This window comes from Mustelus asterias, chromosome 3 (genome assembly GCF_964213995.1).
Source record: "Mustelus asterias chromosome 3, sMusAst1.hap1.1, whole genome shotgun sequence".
Classification (NCBI taxonomy): domain Eukaryota; kingdom Metazoa; phylum Chordata; class Chondrichthyes; order Carcharhiniformes; family Triakidae; genus Mustelus; species Mustelus asterias.
The window spans coordinates 72,426,353-72,453,565 of NC_135803.1; the positions used below are offsets into that span (position 1 = coordinate 72,426,353).

The 27,213-nt window shown below is 43.2% G+C and overlaps 1 protein-coding gene across 1 annotated transcript; it reads left to right on the forward strand.

The window, feature by feature from the left end:
• Positions 1–1,852: 1,852 nt before the first annotated feature.
• Positions 1,853–27,213, forward strand: LOC144491402 (alanine--glyoxylate aminotransferase-like). The gene is made up of 11 exons (XM_078209185.1): positions 1,853–2,518; positions 6,818–7,010; positions 9,951–10,015; positions 11,092–11,192; positions 13,501–13,571; positions 14,904–14,988; positions 19,467–19,562; positions 20,638–20,707; positions 22,570–22,665; positions 24,552–24,680; positions 26,390–27,213. The coding sequence occupies exons 1-11, from the start codon at positions 2,222–2,224 to the stop codon at positions 26,495–26,497; spliced, it is 1,311 nt and encodes a 436-aa protein (XP_078065311.1). The 5' UTR covers positions 1,853–2,221; the 3' UTR covers positions 26,498–27,213.

Sequence of the window (27,213 nt, forward strand, 5' to 3'; positions counted from 1 at the left end):
CCGGCGTTGGACTGGGGTAAACACAGTAAGAGTTTTAACAACACCAGGTTAAAGTCCAACAGGTTTATTTGGTAGCAAATGCCATTAGCTTTCGGAGCGCTGCTCCTTCGTCAGATGGAGTGGACATCTGCTCTCAAACAGGGCACAGAGACACAAAATCAAGTTACAGAATACTGATTAGAATGCGAATCTCTACAACCAACCAGGTCTTAAAGACACAGACAATGTGAGTGGAGGGAGCATTAAGCACAGGTTAAAGAGATGTGTATTGTCTCCAGACAGGACAGCCAGTGAGATTCTGCAAATCCAGGGGGCAAGCTGTGGGGGTTACTGATAGTGTGACATAAACCCAACATCCCGGTTTAGGCCGTCCTCACGTGTGCCTCCTGGACTTGCAGAATCTCACTGGCAGGACATGCTAAATTACCCCTTAGTGTCCAAAGTTACATAGGTGAGGGGGATTAGTGAAGTAAATACAAGGTTATGGGGATAGGGCCTGAGTAAGATCCTCTGTTGGAGAGCTGGTGCAGACTCGATGGGCCAAATGGCCTCCTTCTGCACTGTAGGGATTCTATAATTCTGTGATTTCCAGCGATAATGATGTGGAAACGAGAAGAGAGGTCATTGCGGATGATTGGCCATGATTGGATAAATGGAAATAGGTTGATATAATTTTGAACATTCATATGCTACCTTTTTGGGTGGATATCTAATGCGTGTGGTGTAATAAGGAGTCAATGTTAGATTGTTTTGAAAGTGTGTGGCAATTGCCTTATAGATTAGATACCAAGTACTTACTGCAGCACACTCATGTGTTGTTGCAATCCTGTCCCCAACCTTGAGCTAAAATGTGTTTACTGGTACAGTGTGTGATTACAGATTTCATCAGTATTGTTATTTATCTCTGCTTTCTAACTATCTGACTGAAGTCTTAGACACAAACATGGACCACTGAAGTAACTGGGTAACTTTTAAAAAGACAAATATTTATATTCACATTGGGCGGAATTTAACGCCCTCCCCTGAGGCAAGTTTGGAGGCAGGGGAGGGCATTTAATCGGGTGGGAGGAAGCCAGGTGGGGATCCCACTGCCTACCCATGTCTGCTCCAATTAGGTGAAATTTTACCAGCATGATCTTCCATTCCAGCTGAAGTCAATGGAGTTTCAAACGGCTTGCTGCATTTTGCAGTCCCAAGGGCAGGTAGGCCCTGTTAATTATAGCTGAAATGCAAGATACCATTTATATTCAATATTATTTTCTAATCAGTGCTCCGATACATATAACCCAGGACCCCATTTTTCCTTTTAATAGCCTTTAATATTTGACTGACTTGATTTGGTGTGGTGAGTGATGATCACACAGACAAGTGATGTGACAGCACTGTGAAACAGATGATAAGCTCTTATCACATAGCTTAAGGAGAAACCTTGTCCCCTTTGTTTCAAACGGATATGGTGTCTCCAGTCAGGCTTTCAGAATGAGCACTTGCAAGGTTGCGAAACCAAAGATACACCCAATTCATTGTCTGGCTTCAGCATTAACTTGCTAGGGCACTACTGAGCTGTGCTATCCGCACTGAACCAGGCTCCAGTCCATTGACCCTTCTCCCCCCCTGCAATCAGCAGCCAGTCAGTTTCAATCTCCAGCTCACCGCCTCTTTCTGCCAGTTGGTGACCGACATGACAAGCAAACACCTGACCACTTGACTTGCAGAAAAACATGCCAAATATCTTTGAATTTATTCCATAAAAATACAAATGGCTTTGACAAATTAACCCATTTCTGACATTGCAACCGTAATCTTCAGAGTGGGATCACAGATTGGGACTCTCAAAGAGGCTGGTCTAATTTACTGGTTAACAATGTATAACTGGATTTGTTGACAAGTAATTAACCATTAATACAAATGTTTTTTTCAATTCCGGTTATTTATTGACAAGGACCCCAGATGATTCTTTTTCTTGGAGAACTGACCAGCTCCACTTCCTCCTTGGATTTCTGTTCAAGTGAGCAGAGGTTGTGGGGCTCGTGGAGCAGATTTGAACATTTTAAAAACTTTTCCTGTGTGTTGGAACTGGAAGGTCAGGGTGTGCTCATCAGTGTCCGTGAGGCCGTAGACCTTTCCCTTCCATTGCAAACAAAAAATAGCCTCCAGAAATCATCAAAGGCCCAATTGTATGGGTGATTGCTGAGTGTGTGGCAGTGGAAGATTTTTAGCAATGTCAGGGGTTGTACTTCGAAGATCTCTCCTAGCCCATCTGACGAGCTGTAACCTCCTGGCTCAGGGCGAACGAGGCTCTGCTTCCCTGGTGCAGTTGGGCTCCCAGTGCAAGGCTTTTAGCCGCAGCATGTCAGCTCACGCCGAGCTGACGGTTCCTCCACCCCAGGCGCTTCTGAAACCTCTTGTTATCCCCAAAAAACTACTGCTGGGACCAGGCCCCTCTAATATCTCCTCCCGAGTCCAAGAGGCAGGGGGCAGGCAGGTGATTGGACACATGCATGCTGAAATGTTTGAGGTAAGCCCCTTTATTTCTATTTTTCTCTACTTCTCCACCTTTCTTTCTGAGGGGCATTTGCTCTTGAAAGCAATGTAAAGTTTAGGGTCTTTCTGAGAATGTGATAAAGTGCTAAAGATAAGTAAATCTTTGCAAATAGCAAGATAAGTGGGGAGTTAACATGCAGGAAATTGCAAAGGCCAACAAGTTGGGGTTATTTTAAAAAATACATATAAATACATTGAGCTAAAGTTTGTGCAGAAAAGGATCAGAGAGATTTTCAATGGAACCTTTTTGAAAAAAGGCATTGAAAGATGTTAAAATTGTCTATCAGTTCCTCAAAGGAATTTATCTTATGGAGTAGGTACAAAAGAGGCAGCAATGGTTGGGTCGCCTGCTGTATACTCTGCCCATATTTTAATCCATTGTCATTGATGGCTTAGGTAGCAGTCAGAGAAATAACAAATAACCCTCTTTTGAGGTGTCCAAGACCATTTTTTTACTCTTTAATTGTTTCAATTCTCATTCACCTATCTCTCCCTCGCCATCATTTCAGCGGATCACACATTTACTTCTTGCCATTTAACGAAGGTAGGTGAGGGGGTGTTGAAAGAGAGAGTGGGGGGGGGGGGTATGTGGGGGAGAAGGTGTGGAGAGAAGGGGGTAATTTTGTTAATAATCTCCACCTCCCACCACTGTCAGTAAAATTACAGATTGTGTGTTTTGCTCGTTTTACTCTTCACTCGAATCAATGGAGACGAATTTTAGATGGGGTGTAAAACTAGCATTCTACCCAATCCTGTGGGTTTCCTCCCCAGGGAATTAGGTTAAAATGGTAGCATCCCGTTCCCCACACTCCTCCACCGCTGGTCCCCTTATTTCATCTGAAGGAAGACATTTTTTCTGTGGTTCAGTTGAAGGGTCCTGCCCAGACATGAAAATCTGTCTTTTCTCTTCGATGTGGAGATGCCGGCATTGGACTGGGGTAGACACAGTAAGAAGTCTCTCCAACAGGTTTATTTGGTAGCACGAGTTTTCGGAACACTGCTCCCTCATCAGCTGAGTCGAGGTATTAGGCCATTCGGCCCATCGAATCTGTTCTGCCATTCAATCATGGCTGATATTTTTCTCATCCCCATTCTTCTGACTTCTCACCATAATCCTTGATTCCCTTATTGATCAAAAACCTATTTATCTCTGTTTTAAAGACACTCAATGACCTGGCCTCCACAGCCCTTTGTGGCAATGAGTTCCACAGATTCACCACGCACTAGCTGAAGAAATTCCTCCTCATCTCAAGTTTTAAAGGGGCGTTCACTCTGAGGTTGTGCCCTTGAGTTCTAGTCTCTCCCACTAGTGGAAACATCCTCTCCACGTCCACTCTATCTAGGTCTCTCAGTATTCTGTTAGTTTCAATTAGATCCCCCCACATCCTTCTAAACTCCATCGAGTATAGACCCAGACTTCTCAACCGCCCGTTATATGACAAACCCTTCATTCCTTCAGTCCCTTATGAACTGATCCTGAATACCCACAACATTTTGGCTATTTCTCGAATGAGTCCAATGCCATTGCCACATTGTATCAACTGCCCGCCATCCATTCTGTTGGTGATCACTGTTCGTGTAAAGAGATAGTTCCTGACATCTGTCAAAACTTGCTCTTCACAATCTTGAATGAGCTTTTGACTTTGCATGATGCTACTTTGTTGATGTTGAAATACCACTCAGTTGAAAATCCTGCCTTTATAAGCCAACAGACATACACCCGAGTAACCTACCTTTCAGTTGCATATTACTATTTAATAAAAAAATGCTCGGTCATTTCAGAAGGCAGCTAAGAGTCAACCACATTGTTGTTGGTCTAGAGTCACAGGCTGGGTAAGGATAGCAGATTTCTTTCCCTAAAGAACATTAGTGAACCAAATGTGTTTTCATAACAATCGACAGTGGCTTCATGGTCATCATTAGACTTTTAATTCCAGATTTTATTTATTGAATTCAAATTTCACCACCTGCCGTGGTGGGATTCAAACACCCTCCCCAGAGTAATATCCTGGATCTCTGGATTATTAGTCTAGTGACAATAGCACTACACCTTACATGGAGCTTTGTTACCTTGTTTGGAAATTTTAGGTTCATGGCCATGCCTTTTGCCTCATAAGCTCTCAGGTAGACGATAACGTGCAAGACATTGACCTTGTGACTGGATTCCATTTAGAATTATACGGCATGTCAAAACAGTGCACTAATTTGGCTGTATTGCTTTGTTCAACACCCCGTCTAAGACCTTTCAACCACATATACAGTGAATATTACAGGTGTCTCAGTTGTACTGAAGCACCTCGGAGTTGGGTTTTTCTGTGCAGACAGCCTTTAAAATAACTGCAACATTTGTAAGTCAAATGTCTGAAATGTTTCCTTTACTGTATTGAAGCATCTCAGAATGTTACTTGTTGTATGTAAAGAACCTGAATATTATTGCTTTTTGTGTGATGGTCAGTTTGGACTGATTGGAATGTTCTCACCGATTTACGAATAAAGCATATTTTGGGGGAAAAAAAGACTGCCAAACAATGCAAAGATTAATTTAGTGCTCCCACTCCACAGGTTTCACAGTCAATTTTGCCCCACTCACTGTCTCGGGGATTTTCACAGTAACTTCATTGCAATGTTAATGTAAACCTACTTGTGACACTAATAAATAAACTTTTTAAAAAGTCAGTTTAGTTTATAGCCAAACCATCAATGCAATCACCACGTTTAAGACTAAGTTCGATATAGATTCAACATTACAATAAGGCTGTGAGACTGGTACAGCAGTGAAATGGTCGCTACAGTAGTTTGTACAGAGATGTTTCGGGAGTGTTACTTTCTACTTCACACAACCTGATTGCATAGTAGTTTAAGCTGCCTTGTCATAAGAACTTGTGTTCAACAAAACAAACAGCAAAGCAAATATGACTATCCCATGAATAAGAATACTTTGAAGTTGGAATATCTTTGTGGGTATTCATTGCCTGAACATTTCTGCTGTTGCAACATCTGCGAGAATAATTAATAGACTGCAGAGTAACAATTCAAGTATTTTCCTTTGATTACAGAAACAAATTTAACTTGGCAGGTTTGTTTTTTTAATGAGTTTATAGTTTCTGTGTGGCCCTGTGCAAAATGCATTAAACATTGGTTCCTATCCCATGCATTAGGGCTCAGTTTAGTCTTCGTACAATTATAGAATCCCTACAGTGCAGAAGGAGGCCATTCAGCCCATTGAGTCTGCACCGACCACAATCCCACCCAGGGCCTATTCCCACAACCGCACGCATTTACCCTGCTAATCCCCTGACACTAGGGTCAATTTAACATGGCCAATTAACCTAGCCTGTTCACCTTTGGACTTATGGTGAGATCACACCAATAAATTGCATGCACAGTCCACAAGGTTTTGGTGGACAGAAATTCATGGGATGAATGCTGTTTGATGTCTAATAGACACTACTGACCAGCAAAGGTGCTTGATGTTTGTGATCTTCAGAGAGTAACGTCTGCACACTGATTCACTGCACCCCAGAGGTAGAAGCATAGACCCACCAAACATAGAAATAGCATCTGAAGAAACAGGTGCCAGCCCTCAGGCAGGTCAAGAAGACCTTCCTCCTCCTCAGCCCAAGAACATATGAGGTAAGACCAGGAGTAGACCATTTAGCCCCCTCCAGCCTGCAGTGCCATCTAGTATGATCATGATTGATCTTGGGATTTAACTCAGGTATTCCTTGATTTCCTGAGAGATCAAAAGTTTCTTTAACCCTGCCTTAAACATAGTCAACGACAGAACATACACAATCCTCTTGGATAGCGAATTTGAATGATTCACAACCCTTTGAGTGAAGAAATTTGTCCTCATCTCAGTCTTAATCCTGAATCTATGGCCCTATGTTTTAGATTCCCGAGTCTCTTAATGTCTATGCTCTCAAGCTCCTTCAGAACCTTTTGTGTTTCAATATGTTCCAAACTCCTGAGAGTATAGGCCCAATTTACCCAGCATTTCATCATAGACGACCATCTTATTGAGGGACCAATCTTGTGAACCTTTGTTGTATTGCCTCCAGTGCAAATATATTGGGGGAAATTTTCCGAGCCCACAGCGGGCCGGGAGACTCAAGCGTAGGCCATGTAGCAGGCTTCCCGCTGGACGCCACAGCAATCGTGCGTCTCTGGTCACGGGATTTCCAGTGCTACCAGCTCTGAAGTATAGTTTAACTGGTTTCTGAACTATTTCTGAAGCTCCTGTTGAATGTGTCACTATTTTCTTTTGGTGCAGATTATGAACGAGATAAAGGCTGGGATACAGTATGCCTTTCAAACCACGAACAACTTGACTCTGGCAATCAGTGGCTCAGGGCACGCCGCTATGGAAGCAGCCTTAGTTAATGTGGTGGAGCCAGGAGAAGTGGTACTAATCGGAATTCATGGTGTGTGGGGTGAAAGAGCAGCGGACATCGCTGAGAGGATTGGTATGAGTTTTATGTCTTCCTTCTTTGTTAAATGATGTGTAATGTGGGCATCAGAATTTCAACTTTTCTCCCTATTTTAAGAAATAAGTACTCCCATTGCTGTACCAGTGCAACAGAGTGCTATGGGGTGGACATGTGAGGGCCAAGCAGGACTGGTGGAAGTCCGCCCTCTGGAGCTGCCAACCAATCAGATTGGTGGTCAGGGGGTGATCAGTGTAATAGTTACCCAGAATTTAGAAGTGGTTTTAATTCTTCTAACCTTTTCTGGGTAACTATTGGTGTGTCACAGTCGGAGCCATTCAAAGTTTGGAATTTAAATCACATTTCCGGATGGTTTCCAGTACAGGGCAATTGCCCAGGGGGGGTTTGCACTTAGGACGATTGCTGTGCAAACATTATCAGGGAACAACTGTGGCGGGAGTGTGTGGGTCCTCTTGCACATTTTTGGGGATAGCTCCCCATTTACATTGCGCTGGAGCTTGGAGATTACGACCCCATGTGTTTCTCTCTTCCTCTTTCTGTAAGAATGTCTTTCCTTCAGTATCATCTCTGTCTCGTGTCTCCCTACCTCTCTGTTTAGCTCACATACTAGCTGATAGTTTCTCCCTTTCTGTACATCGCACATTTCTACAGTGAAGAGATGACTCTCCACTTCTGCTAGGCTCAATGTCGCTGTAAGATTCGACAAGGAGTCCCAGCTTGGCAGCTTCTGTGATCTGTACAGGTGAGAAAGAAACTGAGGCCAAGGATGGGAATGTTTATGGATTTGGCGTCAGTGTAATGTTGCGGCAAGCCGAGTGACGTAGAAGACAGAATCCCTACAATGCAGAAGAAGGCCTTTCAGCCCTTCGATTCTGCACTGACTCTCCAACGGAGTACCTTACCCAGCCCTATCCCTGTGACTCCCTTTAATCACCCACCTTGAGACACTAAGGGGCAATTTAGCATGGCCAGTCCACCTAACCTGCACATCTTTGGACTGTGGGAGGAAACTGGAGCACCCAGAGGAAACCCATGCAGACACGGGAAGAACATACAAACTCCACCCAGCCAGTCAGCAAGGCCAGAATTGAACCCGAGTCCCAGGTGCTGTGAGGAGCAGTGCTAGCCACTATGCCACCGTGGCGCAAGAGCAAGAGGGTGGGCTTGCGTTAGGAGGAAGTAGGCAAAACAAAATGCCTGAGGTATTCTGTCCATAAAGACTTTCAAATTTTGTAAAAATATTTCTATAGTGTTGGATTGAACAACAGCGAGAGTCCTGGAAGTGGCCTGGGAGGTAGCAGACACAGATAGTCTAGTGTTAGAAGACTAGGGATGGGAGAGAAATGAGGAGGTTGTAAATTGGGGTGTGGACTGAGTGGATGAGTGGCCTGGGACTGCTGCTGGCAAGGGGTGTGAGAAACAAGGAGGTGGTTACAGCTTCAGTCCTGGGGCAAACGGGGATGACTTCATTTGAAACTTGGAATTATTCACATTACAGTCACTGAAACAGAAATAACATAATGGTGACAGCATCTAAACACTCACTTTTTGCCTACTTTTTTCATTGGGTGTTCATACCTTAGAAGTAAGCTGGCTTAGCCCAGATTTCCTGCTCTCTGATTAGCAATCGTTGCTAAGTCACTCTTAGGCCTTGATTTTACTGGCACGGCCGCCCCGAAATCGGGGCGGGTGAGGCTCACAGAACGGCATTCTCCCTTGGCCTCGGGTGCGATCTTATGAGCCTCGGGCGGCCGTGCCGGTAGAATCAGGCCTTAGGCTCTGACACATCCCTCAAAAGTACTTCCAGGTTAGAAGATCTTGCATTATGAATTTGTTGACAACTGGCTAGGCCCTAAGCTCTAGAATTTAGACCACTTTGCCAGGAATTGAAGATCAATCTCCAGCACATTGCTGTGTGCAACCCCAGAGAAAAATCATTGAAATGTTAAAAAATAGTTTAAAAACAATTTTCTTTAAACATTTCTCTTTATGAGGTATAAAAATAATGAAAATGAGACAATAAAGCCTGTTTGACTGACAGGCAAGCATCATCCTAGCACCATGAGTTGTTTTGCTTTCCAATTGCCATAGGAAGGTAGTGCATCACAAGGATGGATGTGTCGTCCAATGAATGGCTGTAGCATGGGAGAAAGTCATGTGATGAAACCTCCAGGAATATATTTCACCACAGTTGGCAAACCGAGCTTGCCTCTCTCCATCTCTGATGCCTTAAGTTGCTCCTTAAGGCCTTGATCCTGATCACCTGCCCTAATATCTTCTTATGAAACTCGGTGTTAGACTTGGTTTGATAACATGCCTGTTAAGCACTCTGGTACACTTTGCTTTGCTAAGGTGCTATATAAATACACAGACATTCTCTCTTGTTCTTCCTGCTCCTTTCCCTCTTCCAGCACTGGCTTAAAAACTCTTACATTTCAACCTTTCTTTGATGAAAGGTTATCAACCTGGGCCAGATTTTCCAGCCCTTCCCGCTGGCGGGATCTTCTGTCCCGCCGAAGGTGATCCTCCGCAGTGGGTTTCCTGGCAGCAGGACGGACAAGCCACACAATACACCGTAGACATCAGCAGGATTGGAGAATCCGGCCCTCTGTTTCTCTCCGTAGATGCTGCCTGGCCTGCTGAGTGCTTCTAGCACTTTCTGCTCTTATTACCGATTATTGTAACTGTGCCAATGCATAGATCCCACTCATCACAACCTTGTTGGCCATGTTATTGACTGAACAAACCCACAGTTTAGTACTGCGCATAGCCAAAGTGGACGTGTGCATGCAAGTATAATTGAAATCAGACGGTAAATAAGTAGGACATTCAGCTTTCAAAATCTTGTGATTTTTATTTGCTTGACGGCAGCCAGAACATTATGTCACCATAGATCACTCTGGCACAAGGCTCTACATATGCTACACTGACACTTTACCCTTTCACTTTGCATTTAAGGCGGCGATGTCAGGAGATTTGTAAAACCACCCGGGGAAAAATTCACCTTGCAAGAAATCGAGCAGGTTTGTACCTGTGTGCCTGCCTGTGTGCAGTACACACGTGTATTTGTGTGTGTTTCTGTCTGAATGCATGTGCTTGTGTGTGTGTTTGTCTGAGTTTGCGCCTCTTCTCCCTCCTTTGAAAGTGTAAGTGGAAATTTAGTGACAGTTGTGCAGACACAGTGGTGCAGATTGATTGTTGAGTCTCCGAAATCATTGAGAATGTCGTCTTTTAAGGTTTGCAACCTTGAGTGGATCTCCATCAGTTTACTGACTGACTGAAAAGCCGGTTCAGTGGGGTTGGAGAGGGATGCTACAGTGCCACCCACTGGTCAATACATGAGCACGCCCAGGCTGAAAGAACTGGCTCCCTCACCTTACATTGTGGCCTTAACTTGAAATTTCTGGATCATCAAAATATTTGTATTCTGATGTGATTAGTCAGCTATCAGCCCCTTTCCTAAAGATTCAACAATGCTGACATGAAGGTTTGCAACTGAGAATTGGCTGCTCAAATGATGGGCAAGCGCAGCAGTTGAGTTTACCTGAAATCAACTGTATAACACTGAGCTCATCACTGCTCAATTCGTACTGAAACTTGGATGATCTTTCGCACTCATCAGGGCTGAGGTAACCCATTCCGCCACCCTCAAACATTGATCCATAAGTAGAGAGCTTTTAGCACTCTATCATATGTAGAACATGATAGAAACAGAGAGGTGACAGGGTTCTCATGGAACCATTTGTAAACTTTATCCTTTAAGATTCTCTTGCAGGGTGGTAACAAGATTTGTGGCTCAAAGTTCACATCTGATATTGGGAAAACACTCTGAATCTTTCCCCTCTTAAGCCCCAAACATCACTGATGTTTTGTTGCCATTGCTCACATGGTTAGGGAATGACTCGAGTTCCAATGACAGGGAAATTAATATAGTAACTACTTAAGAGTACAGAGAAATGATTTGTGATGTTAGCAGGATAAGCGATGAATGGGTAGAAGTGAGACTGAGAAGGAAGGATCCTATTACCTCACGGTTAATGTGAGGTTAATGTAACCTCCCATGGCAGATGCCACATAAAGGATTTGCTTTGCTTCACAGGCTCTGGTGCAGCACAAGCCTATTCTGTTTTTCATCACACATGGGGAATCCTCTTCGGGTGTGGTTCAGGAGATGGACGGGATAGGACCTCTCTGTCACAAGTGAGTATGTGCAATTACCCAATGTTGGCTCAACTCTGCCACCGGAGTTCTACAATCTTCAATTTTTGTTGCCCCCAGTTTCCCTGCTATTGATTAAAAATGCTACAAGACTGCCGGCATTTTCTGAAAATAAATCCCACTTGTTGTCTTCTTGTCCCGGCAGTAACTGCTCCATTTACCCCCCTCTCCAAAGCTTCCTCCCAATGTCAATGCAAGTCCTCATCTCCATTCCTCTTCTATCTCGAAACCCAGAGCTGTTAGATCGCCTTTCTCTTTATTAGCTTCTACCTTAGTAATGTTGATAAAGATCCTCACTCCATTATTTCATTATCTTTTGTATTATGACACCGACTTTTTATTCTTACTAAGACATTTCAATTCTTCACCGCCTGAGTTCCGATAAAACCTCTGGTCCTAATTCATGTGCTTCAAAACCTAACCCCATCTTGTGCCTTCTCTTCAGAATCTGCTACTTCTTTTCTATTTTCCAATCTCAATAGAAATTTGCTTCTCTTCACCCAATATCTTTTACTTTCTAATGATTCCCCCTCAATATTATCCACCAACACTATTTAAAGTTATCAAAGCTGCTGTTAGCTCCCCACCTTGGATATTCCAGCCTTACCTATAGAACGTATAGATTTTCAACATAGCACTGACATTTATACCTCAAGAGCAAGTTTGGCATTGCTTTGGGATTTGTTGCCTTTATATTGTTCAAGGTTATCTAATTTACCCTCAAATTTATGCTTTGGTTGATGGCTCATCTTTCATTTGTTGTTAATTCAGAGGCTCCAAAGGATTTGCTGTCTTTCTTCCACTCCATTGCTTCTGTTGATCAAGGGTCTGTTCTTGGCGTCACCCACCACCAGCTACACATTTGCTCTTAATCCCTCTTGTTCAGAACCCAGCTAGGGTAATCCACATTCCAGAAGGGACACTTGGAATGCTGGTTCCAAACTGTATTTTTTGCTATTTGGTATAGCGTAAGGAAACATGTGAAGACCAAGGAAGAATGTTCCAGTCTTGTTGTAATAATCAAACAAATAAATGTTTATTAAACAGTAAAACATACAAGAAAGGTAACTATAAATATACACTTAACTACATTAAAAGCTATACACAATACATTTAAATTGACCCAGTTCCAAATCTGTATATGTTCCTCACGTCAGTGATAAACCTCCCCAAACAACATCCCATAATTATTTAAACTTTAAGCAAAATCCAGCAATATTTACCACAGTCGGTACCTGTATCTCTTGTTGGATTGCTTCTGGTTTAGAATAGAGACAAAATGGCTGTTCAAACACTGTTTCTCCAGGCACTTGCTGGTTTGGGAGTGAACACAGCTTCCTGCTGTGTGGCTGTGATCTTGAACCAGATCTCTGTACAGGATGAACTCTGCCACTGATGTACTGCTTTTTCCTTTTGATCTTTTCTTATCTGAATTACCTGTTTTAGGGGATCTTCTTAATGACATTTCCTACATAGGTTTACCCTTTTAGAAAGTAAATGCAAAATTCACCCTCATCTTCACTTCTGAACTTTACCATTTTTGCTTTAACTCCTGAAATTCTATGCCCTATTATTATCCACTTTTCTTAGGTTTACAGTGTTGCAACAATCTTACCTCTCTGCCCTCATTGATCCACCCACTCAGACCCCAACTTACCTGACTCTGAGGATGGTCTTGTCCCATGGCATCCTCTTGTTCCATATACAGTCCTCGGAGTCCCCGCCACTCCCAGTGGCACTGCTGAGCTGCAGGCCCTCTGATTGTCTGATTGGCTGGCAGCTCTTGGGTGGCAGCATCTATCCTTCAAAGGTTGCCCACAGCTTTCGGGGCCCATCATTGGGACCCCCATCACACCATGTAAATTCTGGTCATGCTGTGGAATTGAAGTAACTTGGAGACCAGGCTGGGTAGGGACCTAGTGAACTATCTGGGACAAGAATGCAGTTGCTTCTATGCCCAATATCAGCCTATAAATAACTGGAATGGTTGAATTTATTATGGTGGGATTTAAACTCAATCTCTGAGCTGTTAGTCCAGTATCATGACCACTCAACACCATGCTCAGTTTGTATGGAAAATAATGCTAAGTGATGCTACAGTAAATAATTCACCATGCTCAGAGATGGAGAATAGAAGAATGCCACAACATAAAAATATCATTCAACCCTCTCTGATTTTTCAGTATCTTCAGGAATTCCACCACTTCCTATCCCCTTTCCTATAATGTATTGATTAACTGATCTGATGGTGCTTTCTATGCATCTCTAATATTGGTCCACTTGTTTCTAGGCATAACTGTTTGCTGCTGGTTGATTCTGTTGCCTCTCTGGGAGGGGCCCCTCTCTACATGGATAAGCAGGGTATGTATTATGCCTAAAATTTTTAACACGAAGAGGCCATCTAACCCATCTGCCTCCCTTGATTCGTTAATTCTTGTTCTGTGAGTCTGGTGTAGAAATTGGACCTTGTTGTGCATAAATCCATTCCAGAGGAAATTGATTACCTTTTCAAAAAAGTGGCTGTTTCCTCTCTTAGAAATATTTAAACATGTTTGCACTCTTTCTCAGACCTCATCAGAGTGTTATGGTGTGAGTGCTGCTCGGATTTTCCTGCTGGCTTTTGGGTTGGACACCGTTTGTTGTTTCCGTACAAGTGTCCACAGTACTATTTATTCCCACGATTTAGAGCAGGGCCTATATTGATGGTTGCAGGCAGACAAGCAGGCAGGAGTCCGAGTTGAGCAGAATTTAGCTCATTCCACCTCCCCCACCTCCGCCCCGCCCCCCACCAACCTCCCACCTTGTTTTAACTTGGGTGTCACATTGTTTGCCTTCCCCATATTCCTTCCACTGCCTCAGAAATGTTTCTTGAATTTGATGACCACAAGTGTGGCCGGGGTCACCAGCAATCGGAACATTGCCGAAAAGTGCTCCAGTGTTTCAAGGAAGTCAGGTCAGTGGCCTATACGGGGAATCCCTGCTTCCAAGTCAGCTGTGCTCAAAGGGCATGTTGGGTGGAAACAAGGCCACAAACTTGATTTCCACTGTGCATTACAGCATCACTTTTTGCTTAAGAACTTAAAAGCAGTGTCTCATTTTCACCACTGGATATGTTTTCATTAGATATAAGTTCCACACGTCCACTTGTACACCCACCATTTTATGTGCATTTGCAACTACCACTGCATGATGCCAACAATAACTGGGTCAGCAAACTTACTCAAGTATATGAAATCCAATGTTCCCCACTCCCCAACCCCAGATAAATTATTTGCAACATCCAAGGCTGTGGTGAACCATCGTTGGTTCCCACCAGGTAGTACTGAGCCAGGGTCTGGCCAGTACTATGAGTCTGTATATATGTTGCTGTTGGGGTTAGGGTTGGGTTGTTCTACATGTTACTGTTGGGGTTAGGGTTGGGCTGTTCTACCTGTATTATAGTTATTATGGTACATCCCAGTCGGGCTCCGCCTCCTGGGGAGAGGTATAAAGGTCACTGCTCTGTCTGGGACCCCTCAGTCTGGGATCGTGTATTATATATGGTAGCTCTATTGTAGTAGTTAATAAAAGCCTTTATTTCCTCGAGCATCTCTAGCCTCGTGAGTTATTTCACGCATCAAAGGCCAATTTCAATGCATGGCTGAGTATCTAGTTCTCTGTGCCAAACTGATGCAGCCTTTTATCTCCATTTAGGTATTGACATTCTGTACTCGGGATGCCAGAAAGTCCTCAACTGCCCTCCTGGAACAGCACCGCTCTCCTTCAATGACAAAGCCTGGTATGCTATTGCTTGTTCCTTCGCATACCCACTCTGCTACTTTAGTGATCCTAAATATACACAAGAAGCTGTCTTGCTACCACCAGGACGACCATTGAACATATTGCATACACAACTGCAGGTCATTTATAGATTTGTCATCCCTTTCTGACTCTTGCTAGACCACAAGTCACTGCCAAGAAATGATGCTTGGGGATTCCTACAATTAACTTTCTTCTCTCTTTCCCTGTTTATTCCAGGATAAAGCAAGCACTCCTCCCATGTTCAGTTCCATTGGCTTCTCATTTCCCTCCCTTACATCTTCATGTTTGAAACTACAAGAGCAGTATTTAGGAAATACCTTTCACTTAACCAAATGTCCCACAATACTTCTTAAAAAAGGAACAGGGTAGCACAGTTAGTGCTGCTGCCTCACAGCTCCAGGGTCCGGGTTCAATTCTGGCCTTGGGTGACTGTGTAGAATTTGCACGTTCCCCAGTGTCTGGGTGGGTTTCCTCCGGGTGCTCCGGTTTCCTCCCACAGTCCAAAGATGTACAGGATAGGTGGATTGGCCATGAAAAAATTGTCTCAAGATGTGTAGTTTAGGGAGATTAGCGGGGTAAATACGTGGGGTTATAGGGGTCTCAATGGGATGTTCTTGTCAGAGAGTCAATGCAGACCCAATGGGGCAATTGGCCTCCTTCGACACTGTAGGGATTTTATGAATGAACATGGAGCACTAAAAGAGGCGAGGTTGGATGAATGGATGGCCGCAAAGATTTGAGAAGGCTTTTAACTGAAGGCAGAGTGGGAAGAGTAACCAATTGGCTGAGGGACAAAGTTCCAGAAAGATGGGCCAAGGTTGCTGAAAGTTACTCGTGGTGGAAGAGATGAAGGTGGAAAAGAAAACAAAGAGAACAAAGAGCAAAGAACAGACCCTTCAGCCCACCAGGTCTGTGCTGCCACAGATGCCTCTCTAATCTAATATTTTCTTGCCTCTACGTGGTCGATATCCCTCTATTCCCTGCCTATTCATGTAACTATCCAGATGCCTCTTGAACGTTGTTATAGGATCCACTTCCACCACCACCTCCAGCAGCGTGTTCCAGGCATTCACCACCCACTGTGTGGAAAAACTTGCCCCCTAAATCTCTTTTAAAATTTCCCTCTCTCACTTTCAACCTATGCCCCCGAGTAATTGACCCTTTGACCCTGGGAAAAAGACTGACTATCCACTCTATCCAAGCCTGTCATAATCTTGTAAAAACCTCTATCAGGTCCCCCCTCATCCTCCAATGCTTCAGTGAAACAATCCAAGTTTGTTCAACCTTTCTTCATAGTCAATATCCTCCAAACCAGACAACATCCTGTCTGGTAAATCTCTTCTGCACCCTTTCCAATGCATCAACATCCTTCTTGTAGTGTGGCGATCATAATTGTACACAATACTCCAAATGCAGCCTAACCAAAGTCTTAAAAAAGGACAGGGCAGCACGGTTAGTACTGCTGCCCCACAGCTCCAGCGTCTGGGTTCAATTTTGGTCTTGAGTGACTGTGTGGAATTTGCACGTTCTCCCAGTGTCTGCAACATGATTTTCCAATTCCTTTACTCAACACCCCGACCGATGAAGGCCACCTTGTCCACCTGAGTTGCCACCTTCAGGGAACTGTGGATCTGTATGCCTAAATCCCTCTGTATGCTAATATTTCAAAGGGCTCTACCATTTGCTGTATACTTTCCTTTTGCAGTAGACCTTCCAAATTGCGTCTCCTCACATTTGTCCAGGTTAAATTTCATCTGTCATCTTTCGGCTCAGGTCTCCAGATGATTTATATCTGCTGTATCCTCTGACAATCTTCCTCACTATCCGCCAGTCCCCAATTTTTGTATCATCTGCAAATTTACTAATCAGACCATCTACATTTTCCTCCAAATCATTTATATATATTACAAACAACTGAGGCCCCAGCATTGATCCTCGTGGAAGATCTCCAGTTAGAAAAGTACCCTTCCACTGCTACTCTCTGCTTTCTATGCCCAAGCCAGTTTTGTATCCATCTACCAGTTCACCTCGAATCCCATATGACTTCACCCTCTGTATCAGCCTGCCATGAGGAACCTTATTGAAGACTTTACTAAAGTTCATGTATACAACTGCTCTGCCTGGTCAATCTTTCTTGTCACTTCCTCAAAGAACTCAACCAAGTTTGTGAGACAATACCTCCCCTTCACAAAACCATGCTGCCTATCACTAATAAGCCTATTCTCTTCCAGATGTGAATACATCCTATCCATAAGAACCTTCTCCAATAATTTCCCCCCCTCACGCCTGTAATTTCCTGGATTGTCTCTTCTGCCCTTCTTGAACAGAGGAACAATGTTAGCTACTCTCCAATCCTCCAGTACCTCACCCATTGCTAAAGAGGATACAAGGATTTTGGCCAAGGCTTCAGTAATTTCTTTCCTCGCCTCTCTCAGTATTCTGGGATGGACCCTATCTGGCCCTGGGGACTTGTCCACCTTAATGTTTTTCAAAACCTCCAATACCTCCTCCCTTTTTATCTCAACATGTCCTAGAATCTCAACATCCTCCTTTCTTCACTCATCATCCACCACATCCTTCTCCTTTGTGAATACTGATGCAAAGTACTCATTAAAATTGAAGTCCAAGAACCAAAAGGTGCAAACTGGAAGGTGGGACTGGGGAAAGCTGCAGGAATATGCCAGGGTGAGGCCTTGAAGAGATGAATTAATGAGGATTGAGATTTTAAATTGAGGAATAGGGAGCCAAAGAAAGTCAGCAAAGGTGATGGATAAACAGTACTTTGTGCAAAATGTTAGACTAGTTTCAACTTTTGTAAGTCAGAAGTGAGGAGGGAGTCGGGGGTGTAGAGCCTACAGGTAATGAGTGTGTGGAATTTGGTCTGAGTTGTGGTGCAGGAGGTAAGAAGAGAGGTGGATAAAGTTGCAGAGAAAGTAGTAAATAACCTTGATGATGAACGGCATGTGGTGGCTTAAAGCTATACTTGGGATTGAATCGGACACAAAGTTTGAAAGAGGCTGACAATGGAAATGCAATCTGGTGCAGGGATATAGAGTTTTTGGTTTTGGTTTTCCAGGTGATCAGTTAAAGGTGATTCTATGTTGGGTGTGGCTCAATTGGCAACTTTCTCATGAGTCAGAGATTCTGGGTTCCAGTCCTACTCTAGTGACTGGAGTACATAATCCAGGCCGGCATTTTAGTGCAGTACTGAAGGAGTGCTGTGGTGTTGTAAGTACAAATTTTCTGATGAAATGTCCATGGAGATCCTCTTTGTTCTCTCGGGTTAAATCCTATGCATTGTCATGGAGAAGAGCATGAGAATCCTACCCACTGTTCTAATGACAGTTATCCCTCAACCAACAGCAAGAAGTAGATTTTCTGGTCATACTGTTGCTATCTGTAAATTGTGTTGTGTTTCCTACATTACACCAGTGACTACATTTCAAAGTATTGTAAAGCATGTTGGGACCTCCTGACATTCTAAAAGGTGCTATATAAACACAAGTACTTTCTTTATTCACATGGCAGAAAGGTTTACTTTGTCCAAACAGATTTGAATGAGATCCAGAAGTTGTTACATAAACCGTGAAATGATCCAATTTCCATCACTTTGGGTTTCTGTTTCATCCCTCCTGCACAATCTTATATTTTTTAAACTCAGGGCAGAATTTTTCAGCCTTTCCCGCCAATGGGATCTTCTGGCTCTGTCGCAGGCGACTTCGCTCCCCAGGCGGGTTCCCTTGCGGTGGTATAGGTGAGCCACGGTGATCCCACCAGCGACAATGGTGAGCCCCCTCTGTTGCTGGAAAATATACTGCAGGGAGGCTGGAAAATCCCTCCCTCAGGCCATGTTTATTTCTTAAAGGTTGAACAGATGGTTTAAAGTGGCAGAAATCAGGGGGATCAGTGACAATTTAGAGTGCTATTGCTGAATACCCAGCCATATCCTTACCCATAAGATATCGAAGCAACATTAGGCCATTCAGCCCATCGAGTCTGCTCCGCCATTCAATCACTTTGTGCAGGCTCTTTCTGGGTGTTTCGAGTCCCTGTTTGTATTCCAGTAAAATAGTTGAGTTCACATCATAGTTTAATAATCTCCCATTAAAAAAAATCAATATTCCCAATAAATAACAACGAATCCAACAGTTTACTGAATCCTCAGTCAGAGTTTGAGAAAGACAGCAGGAAGAATGCACATTCCAGTTTGTTTCCACGCAACATTTATCTTTTCACTTTCTCCTAGAATCAGTCAATCTCTCTTCCTCAGCCTATCTGTATCAAAAATATCTCAATGGCTTGGCACCTGTAAAGGTGGAAGAATATCCAGCAGCCTGCAAGTGATTCCAATCATCAAGATGTTCATAAAACTCATAGAACATAATTACAAATATTTTACATCAGTTTCTAAAAATCCACTTTCAAATGTGGGGTGTGTGTGTTTTTTTTTTACAGCCAGAAAATGTTTAATCGAAAGAAGAAGCCAACTTCGCTGTACCTTGACATGAGTTGGCTCTCAAACCTCTGGGGTTGTGACGGGAACCCAAGAAAGTAGGATAGAGTTCCATTCATTCATTGCTGAAAATATTCTAGAAATCAAGGAATAGTTTTTAATAGTCTATTTTATTCGTGTCACAAATAGGTTTATATTAACATTGCAATGAAGTTACTGTGAAAATCCCCTAGTCCCCACACTCCAGCACCTGTTCGGGTATACTGAGGGAGAATTTAGCATGGCCAATGTCCCTAGCCAGCACGTCTTTCGGACTGTGGGAGGAAACTGGAGCACCCGGGGGAAACCCATGCAGACACAGGGAGAATGTGCAGACTCCACACAGACAGTGACTCAGGTCGGGAATCGAACCCGGGTCCCTGGCACTGTGAGGTAGCAGTGCTAACCACTGTGCCACCATGCCACCCATGCCTAGGTGGGTGGGGAAGGAGCAGTTTTGAGGAATGTTTTTAAAGCAGTTTTTAAGGAATAAGGGGCAGTCAGAAGGGGAGTGTGGCTTGGGGAAAACAAGTGGTGGGTGAGTGAAGGAAGGAGCAGATTGGTGGCTGGGAGGAAGGATGGGATGGCTGAGGAAGGGAAATAGAGGCTGGGTGGAGGGTTAGAAGGAGGTGGGAGAGGGATTGGAGGAAGTAGGGGGTGGTGGGAAGGAAGGGGTCAGGGACCAAGAAACAAGCGAGAGGGAGGGAGTGCCTGAGTGTCACTCACTCACTTAGGGGCCTCGATTAGGCTCTGGTTTGTTTTTTGAACAGTACAGTTGTAATGTGATGTCATCAAACAATCCAAACTTAGTATATATTTATGCTATTCGTTTCAAATTAATTTTAAAATTGTTCTTCAACGATCAATGGCTCAAAGACACCTTAAAGTATGAGAAATCCATTCTAAACATTTCCTCAGTCCAGAGAGTGTGTAACAGAGTCATTTTTCCAACACTTACTGTGCTGTGAAAGTTTGGATCTATTCATCTTCCTTCAGATAGAATTTAACTGATGTAGAAATCTTAGCAAAACAATTGGGATTTTGATGGAAAAAAACAGTTTTCATGGCCCAAGTGGCCAATGAGAATCATTAACCCAGCTGAAAAGAATATGAATAACATTGCTGTTTTTACAGATACCACCACACAACCCCCATTACTGGCCTTTTTGCATTGAGAGAGGCGCTTGCAATACTTGCAGAAGAAGTGAGTATTGGTTAGTTTATGAACATTATGTTAATTCAATGGATAGTTTTTCCAAAGGTTTCATGCAGTGAAAGCAATAGATAGACCCAATCAGCACAACTTAGATTCATAATAATAATCCATAAAGCAACTTATTGCATCCCCGCCCCCCCCCTCAGGACATAATTTAACTCACTCACCCAGCCCCATAGGACAGTGTCTAACTCACTGTCCCCTACCCCCCTCAGGACATAATTTAACTCACTCACCCAGCCCCTCAGGAGAGTGTCTAACTCACTGCTCCGCTCGACAATCACCAGGCAAGACTGTTCTCTTCTTGTGGGGGAGCACTTCAGCAGTCACGGACATTCGGCCTCTGATATTCGGGTAAGCGTTCTCCAAGGCGGCCTTCACGACACACGACAGCGCAGAGTCGCTGAGCAGAAACTGATAGCCAAGTTCCGCACACATGAGGACAGCCTCAACCGGGATCTTGGGTTCATGTCACACTATCTGTAACCCCCACAACTTGCCTGGGCCTGCAGAGTCTCACTGGCTGTCCTGTTTGGAGACAATACACATCTCTTTAACCTGTCTTAACGCTCTCTCCACTCACATTGTTTGTACCTTTAAGACTTGATTAGCTGTAAGTATTCGCATTCCAACCATTATTCTGTAAATTGAGTTTGTGTCTTTATATGCCCTGTTTGTGAACAGAATTCCCACTCACCTGAAGAAGGAGCTTAATGTTCCGAAAGCTTGTGTGGCTTTTGCTACCAAATAAATCTGTTGGACTTTAACCTGGTGTTGTTAAACTTCTTACTGTGTTTACCCCAGTCCAACGCCGGCATCTCCACATCACCACTCCCTCAGGACAGTCTCTAACTCACTGCCCCACCCCCTCAGGACAGTCTCTACTCACTGCCCCACCCCCTCAGGACAGTCTCTAACTCACTATCCCCCACCTCCTTGGGACAGTCTCTAACTCACTGCCCCACGAGTTCAGGACAGTGTCTAACTCACTGTCCCCCACCCCCCCTCAGGGCAGTGTTTAACCCACTACGCCACCCCTCAGGACAGTGTCTAACACACTGCCCCACCCCCTCAGGACAAACTCTTACTCACTGCCCCACCCCCTCAGGACAGTCTCTGACTCACTGTCCCACACCCTCAGACAGTGTTCAACTCACTACGCCACCCCTCAGGACAGTCTCTAACTCACTGCCCCCCACCCCCTCAGGTCAGTCTAACTCACTGCCCCCCACCCCCTCAGGACAGTTTCTAACTCACTGCTTTCCAGTCTGAGGACAGTATCAGAGTTCAATCCTAGCAGCCACCAACGCCACCTCTTCAATCTCAGTATAATATCTAACTAACTGCACCTTTTCTTCAGAACAATATCTATCATCCAGTAACAGTCTCTCATTTTGCGAGAATGTTGACTTATTCTGGAATACAGGCACGAATATCAGAAACTCCCTGGTCCAGCTGGTCATTCTTCGTAGCTGACCGTAATGTCAGTGTTGAACTGCATGGACATCCCAGTCATGACTGCTACTATATAAAAGCAAATTACTGCAGATACTAGAATCTGAAACCAAAAGAGAAAATGCTGGAAAATCTCAGCAGGTCTGGCAGCATTTATTTAACGACTACCACTGTCCTCATTCAAAGCTCACCTTACAGACTTCAACAGCCACAGGATCCCTGCTTAATTTTTAACAGAACACCAGGCTTGATTGTCAACTGTTGCCTGTTACACCACATCCTGGGTGTTTTTCTGAGTCTTGCCTGTAGATGGTACAGTGTTCTAAAAAAATGGTGGGGGAATTATTCTTGTTTTTACAACTTGATGTTTTGTAACTATTGCTATTTATAAACAGGGCCTTGAGAAAAACTGGAAGCTTCACCAGGAGAATGCTGAGTATCTACACAAAGGGATACAGGAGCTGGGATTAAAACTCTTTGTAAAGGATAAGGTAAGCAATGGCACAGCAGTCTGAAAACTAAGGGACTGAGCATGCAAGCACTAGTCCCCTCAGTATTGGTGGGATTTCAAACTACAGAGCGTACATGGTAATATTCACGGGTGCTTCAGTGTGAACATGCTATAAATTGAGGAGAGTAAATATTCTCAAGAGATAATGCAGTTGTCCAGTGGTCGGGTGGGAGAAGGAAGGCAGTGTTAGTGGGAGAGGGAAGGAACGGTGAGATGGAAGAGAGAAGGGTAAAGGGGTGGGAGATGGATAAGACCATAAGAAACAGGAACAGGAGTAGGCTATTTGGCCCTCAAGCCTGCTCCAGCATTCAATAGGATCCTGGCTGATCCGACATTCCTTACATTCACTCTCCTGCCCTTTCTCCATAACCCTTGATTCCCCTACGGATCAAAGTATCTATCTCAGCCTTAAATATACCCAAGGAGTGATTGAGTGAGAGAGAAGGAATGTCTGAGTAGCACTGGACAAACAGCATTCGTTGAAGTACTTAAACTCTGATAAGACTTTTGAATTGGGAGCAGTTGAAAAGAAACTTGCAAAATCCCTGGTGTGGAGCTCTACGCAGTACGAGTGCGAGAGCTGCACCTTCAACAAGGCTAATGAGAAGAGAATTGCAACGTTTGAAATGTGATTCTAGCAAAAGGTCCTTAGAATCTGATGGGCAGTGCAAAGAACCAATAAAATTCTCTGCAGGGAAGTCAGAGTCTCAGCATTTAACTTGATTTTTGACCAAAGTGAAGAAGTGGAAATAGAGAAAGTACCGTCACTAGAAAAGACAGGGTGAGAATTGGAGACAACCAATATGGAAATAACAGAAAAGAACAGCTTAGGTTGGAGAAGAACTGGATGGGTGGACAAGATTAAAAACTGGATGGAAGGAGGGATGACAGCGACACACAGACTTGCTGTGAGCAGAGAGATATCTCCAGCCCCTTGAGGACTACGGCTAATGATGATTGGACAGATTAACATATTTATATTTCTTTCTTCCTCATGTACTTAGAATCATAGAATCAAAGAATAGAATCCCTACAGTGCAGAAGGGGGCCATTCGGCCCATTGAACCTGCACTGACAACAATCCCACCCAGGCCCTATCCCTGTAACTCACACATATTTAGTCCCCCTAACATTAAGGGGCAATTTAGCATGGTCAACCAACCTAACCCACACATCTTTGGACTGTGGGAGGAAACTGGAGCACCCGGAGGAAACCCACACAGACATGGGGAGAGTGTGCAAACTCCACACAGCCAGAGGCTGGAATTGATCCCAGGTTCCTGGCGCAGTGAAGCAGCATTGCTAACCACTGTGTCACCCTTATTCCATTCAAATACAAGTGTGCAATCACTTCAACCATTTCCTTTCCAGTGATTTAACCTTTTTGATTAGTTTTTCTACATGAATACTAACTTCTAGAAATGTATGTACCTGGAGACCCAAATACCTTTGTTCCTCCACAGTTCCTTGTCTCTCAATATTAAGTTTCCAATTTAACTTTCATTTCAAAGTGAATGATCACATACTTGTCCCAAGTGTCCACTCACGTAACCCATGTTCCTTTGTAATTTCTTTGCTCCCACCTACACAACTTACTGTGTCAACTAACTTTGTGTCACTTATAAACTTGAATATACAACTTCAAGTCTTTATCCAAGTCATTGATATAAGACAAAATGCTAAGATTATGAATCATTTATGGGAATAGAGATGAAAAACAATACTGATAAACTGAATCCCACCTACAGCACAGATGAACTTCTAGACCTGAAGGTCCAATCGTGAAGGAAAACCATGCATTTAGATAAATGGGATGGTACAACCAAGGAGGAAAAATATTAAAATATTTTATCTTTCACTCTTCAGGCCATAAGACTCCCCACAGTTACAACAATTGCGGTACCAGATGGTTATGAGTGGAAAGAGATTGTTGATTTCATCATGAAGAACTATCAGATTGAAATCACTGGGGGACTGGGGCCCACAATTGGAAAGGTAGGATTGGGATTGGGGGGGTGAACCCACAGGGAAGATGGTGTGTAATAATGTTAGTGTTATTATTTTACCTGTACATTATGAAGGGACGGATTGTCTACATATGCAGCTGAAGAAAATTATGAAAGGGTAGTCAGATCTTAATTACCTGAAGGCACAAAGCATAGCTAAGGTTCTGGGGAAAGATATGGTTTTTGATATAAAGTCTTAAGAGGGGAAGGAGTCTTGTGGCACAGTATTAGTGTCCCTACTTTTGAGCCAGAAGCTCTTGGTTCAAGTTCCACTCCAGGACTCCATGACCATGGAAGGTATGTTTATAGTGTGGTCAAACAGGTTGATTATCAGCCTATAAATTCCATTACACTTGCTGGCAGGCAACAGGAAACCATTGGAGTACTTTGCCGAATGTAACCATGTAACAATCAATTTGGTTGCTAATACACACTTAGGGCATAGTACCTGAAGACATCTTCAAAGGATATTATCCTTTAGTGGATCTTTTATATTTGTTTCCAAACACCTGCAATCACTTACATTTATTCTGCCCAAACTGAAGATAATTATCTATTGCCAACATACTGCTTATATGATTCCCTTCACCTGGGATTTCTCACATGGCAAGTCCCTAACCTTGGCTGCGTAGCTGTTGAGAAATGATCTTACATGGAGGTCAGTCCAGCCAGCCATTAGTTATATGCAACATTAGCAGACAACTGCCAGAATCTCGCTGCGGGGAGAAAAATGCTTCAAATATGTTAAGCTTCCACAGAAAGTGATAATTTAGCTTTATTTTTTAGGCCAAGTAGTTGTAGGAATGAGTAGCATACTGAACTGTTGTGGGGCCGGTGCATGATTAATAAAAGGGCAAATTATTTTCTCGTGTGTTTCTAGTGATGAAGGTGTTAATATTCAACAATTAGTCCTCCTTCCTTTTATGGTTCGCAATTATGTGTTTCAATTAAGCCCAAGACATTTTGGAGGAGTACATTGATATCCAGTTTAGGTGGCTCATCTATACTGTACAAAAAGAGTGGCTTATGGTTTCTAGTTCTATTTCTTGAAACCTCCAAAGAACTGTTGAAAACTATGTTCTTTCATACACCATATTTTGCCTACATCAACAGTACACGTCACGGATAAGATCTCATGAGGTTAATTCCTGAATCTCTTGAAACAGTCCATTCATGTAAACAGCTGTAGTTTGCTTGAAAGCTACTTCATTCAAGCAAGATTTCCCAACTTAACTGTTCTCAAATCATTTGATGAGTAGGCTTTAATAATCACTATCTTTCTGTAGTCAACGGATCCCTCTATCAGTATTTCACAAACTAGCCACCAAAGTTATACTTCACTCAGCCATGGTTGATGTCATTATTGTCACTTAATTGTTTGTACACACATTTCTTGATAATATTCAGACTCAAAGCGGAAGACCAGCAATGCTTTCCTGTCAAGACTCTTCAAAACCATTCTGTTTGGGAAGTCTATTGCTCCAAGATACTAGAAAGTTAAACTATTAACCCCTAACTCCTGAAGATGTCCAATATACTCTTCAGGATGTCCAATGACAGGTTGAAGATGGAGCATTCTTTCATAAAGGCTACACTCCCTCCAATTGCAACCCTTGCATCTCCATCTGGAAAATGAGATTGATGGATTTATGCTAATATTTCTAAGCTATCTATGACTATCTATTTCCTGGTGTTTAGGTTTTGCGGATTGGATTGATGGGCATCAACTGCACAAAAGCCAATGCAGATCTTGTGCTCGGAGCTTTGAAGGATGCCCTTAAGCACTGCAAGAAGAGCAAGCACTGAGTGAAGGCTGGAAGGCATAGAATGGCTCCAAGATCTAACAATCAGATGACAGAACATGAAACTAATCTTTGAATGACACGCATTGTGTTACTTTAGCATTTGCTATGATAAAACAGAACATACAAAACTGTACCAAACACAACCCAAAAAGCTAGCCATTTGGTTTAGCCCCCAGCTTCTATCACCATGTAGATTCCCAAAGGATTCTATCAGCTAATTGTGAAGAGAACCATTAAATTCAATCTTTTCCAAATTTAAGACAAGAGGTTTTGGGAGGCTTATATTTGCTTACTGTTAATATCAGTCATTAAACTTGATTCTCTTTTTGGCTTAGGGAACTTAAGCACACTGAAGAACTTCTTCACTTTTTTTTCTTTACCTCGGATTTAATACAGTCCCCTAGTAGGTTTGGGTGTCAGAGGAAGAGGGGATGAGAACAAATCTGGGTGTGGGTCATGGATTATTACACAGTGACACTAACTAAGGAAGGGAAGTGCATCCAAATCCTTGTCCTTCCACACAGACCAATGAGGTTACTGTGGGTATGTGACTGAAACACAAGGGGAACCTGATGATAGGGACTCTGGTACATTGAGGTATTGGGAAGATGGAAGTCTTCAATGTATTAACTGTTTTGCATTGTATCAATTCAATATATTACTAAGTGAAATTAAATAAACCATTTTCAGGTATTTACTGAATAAACACTAATTACA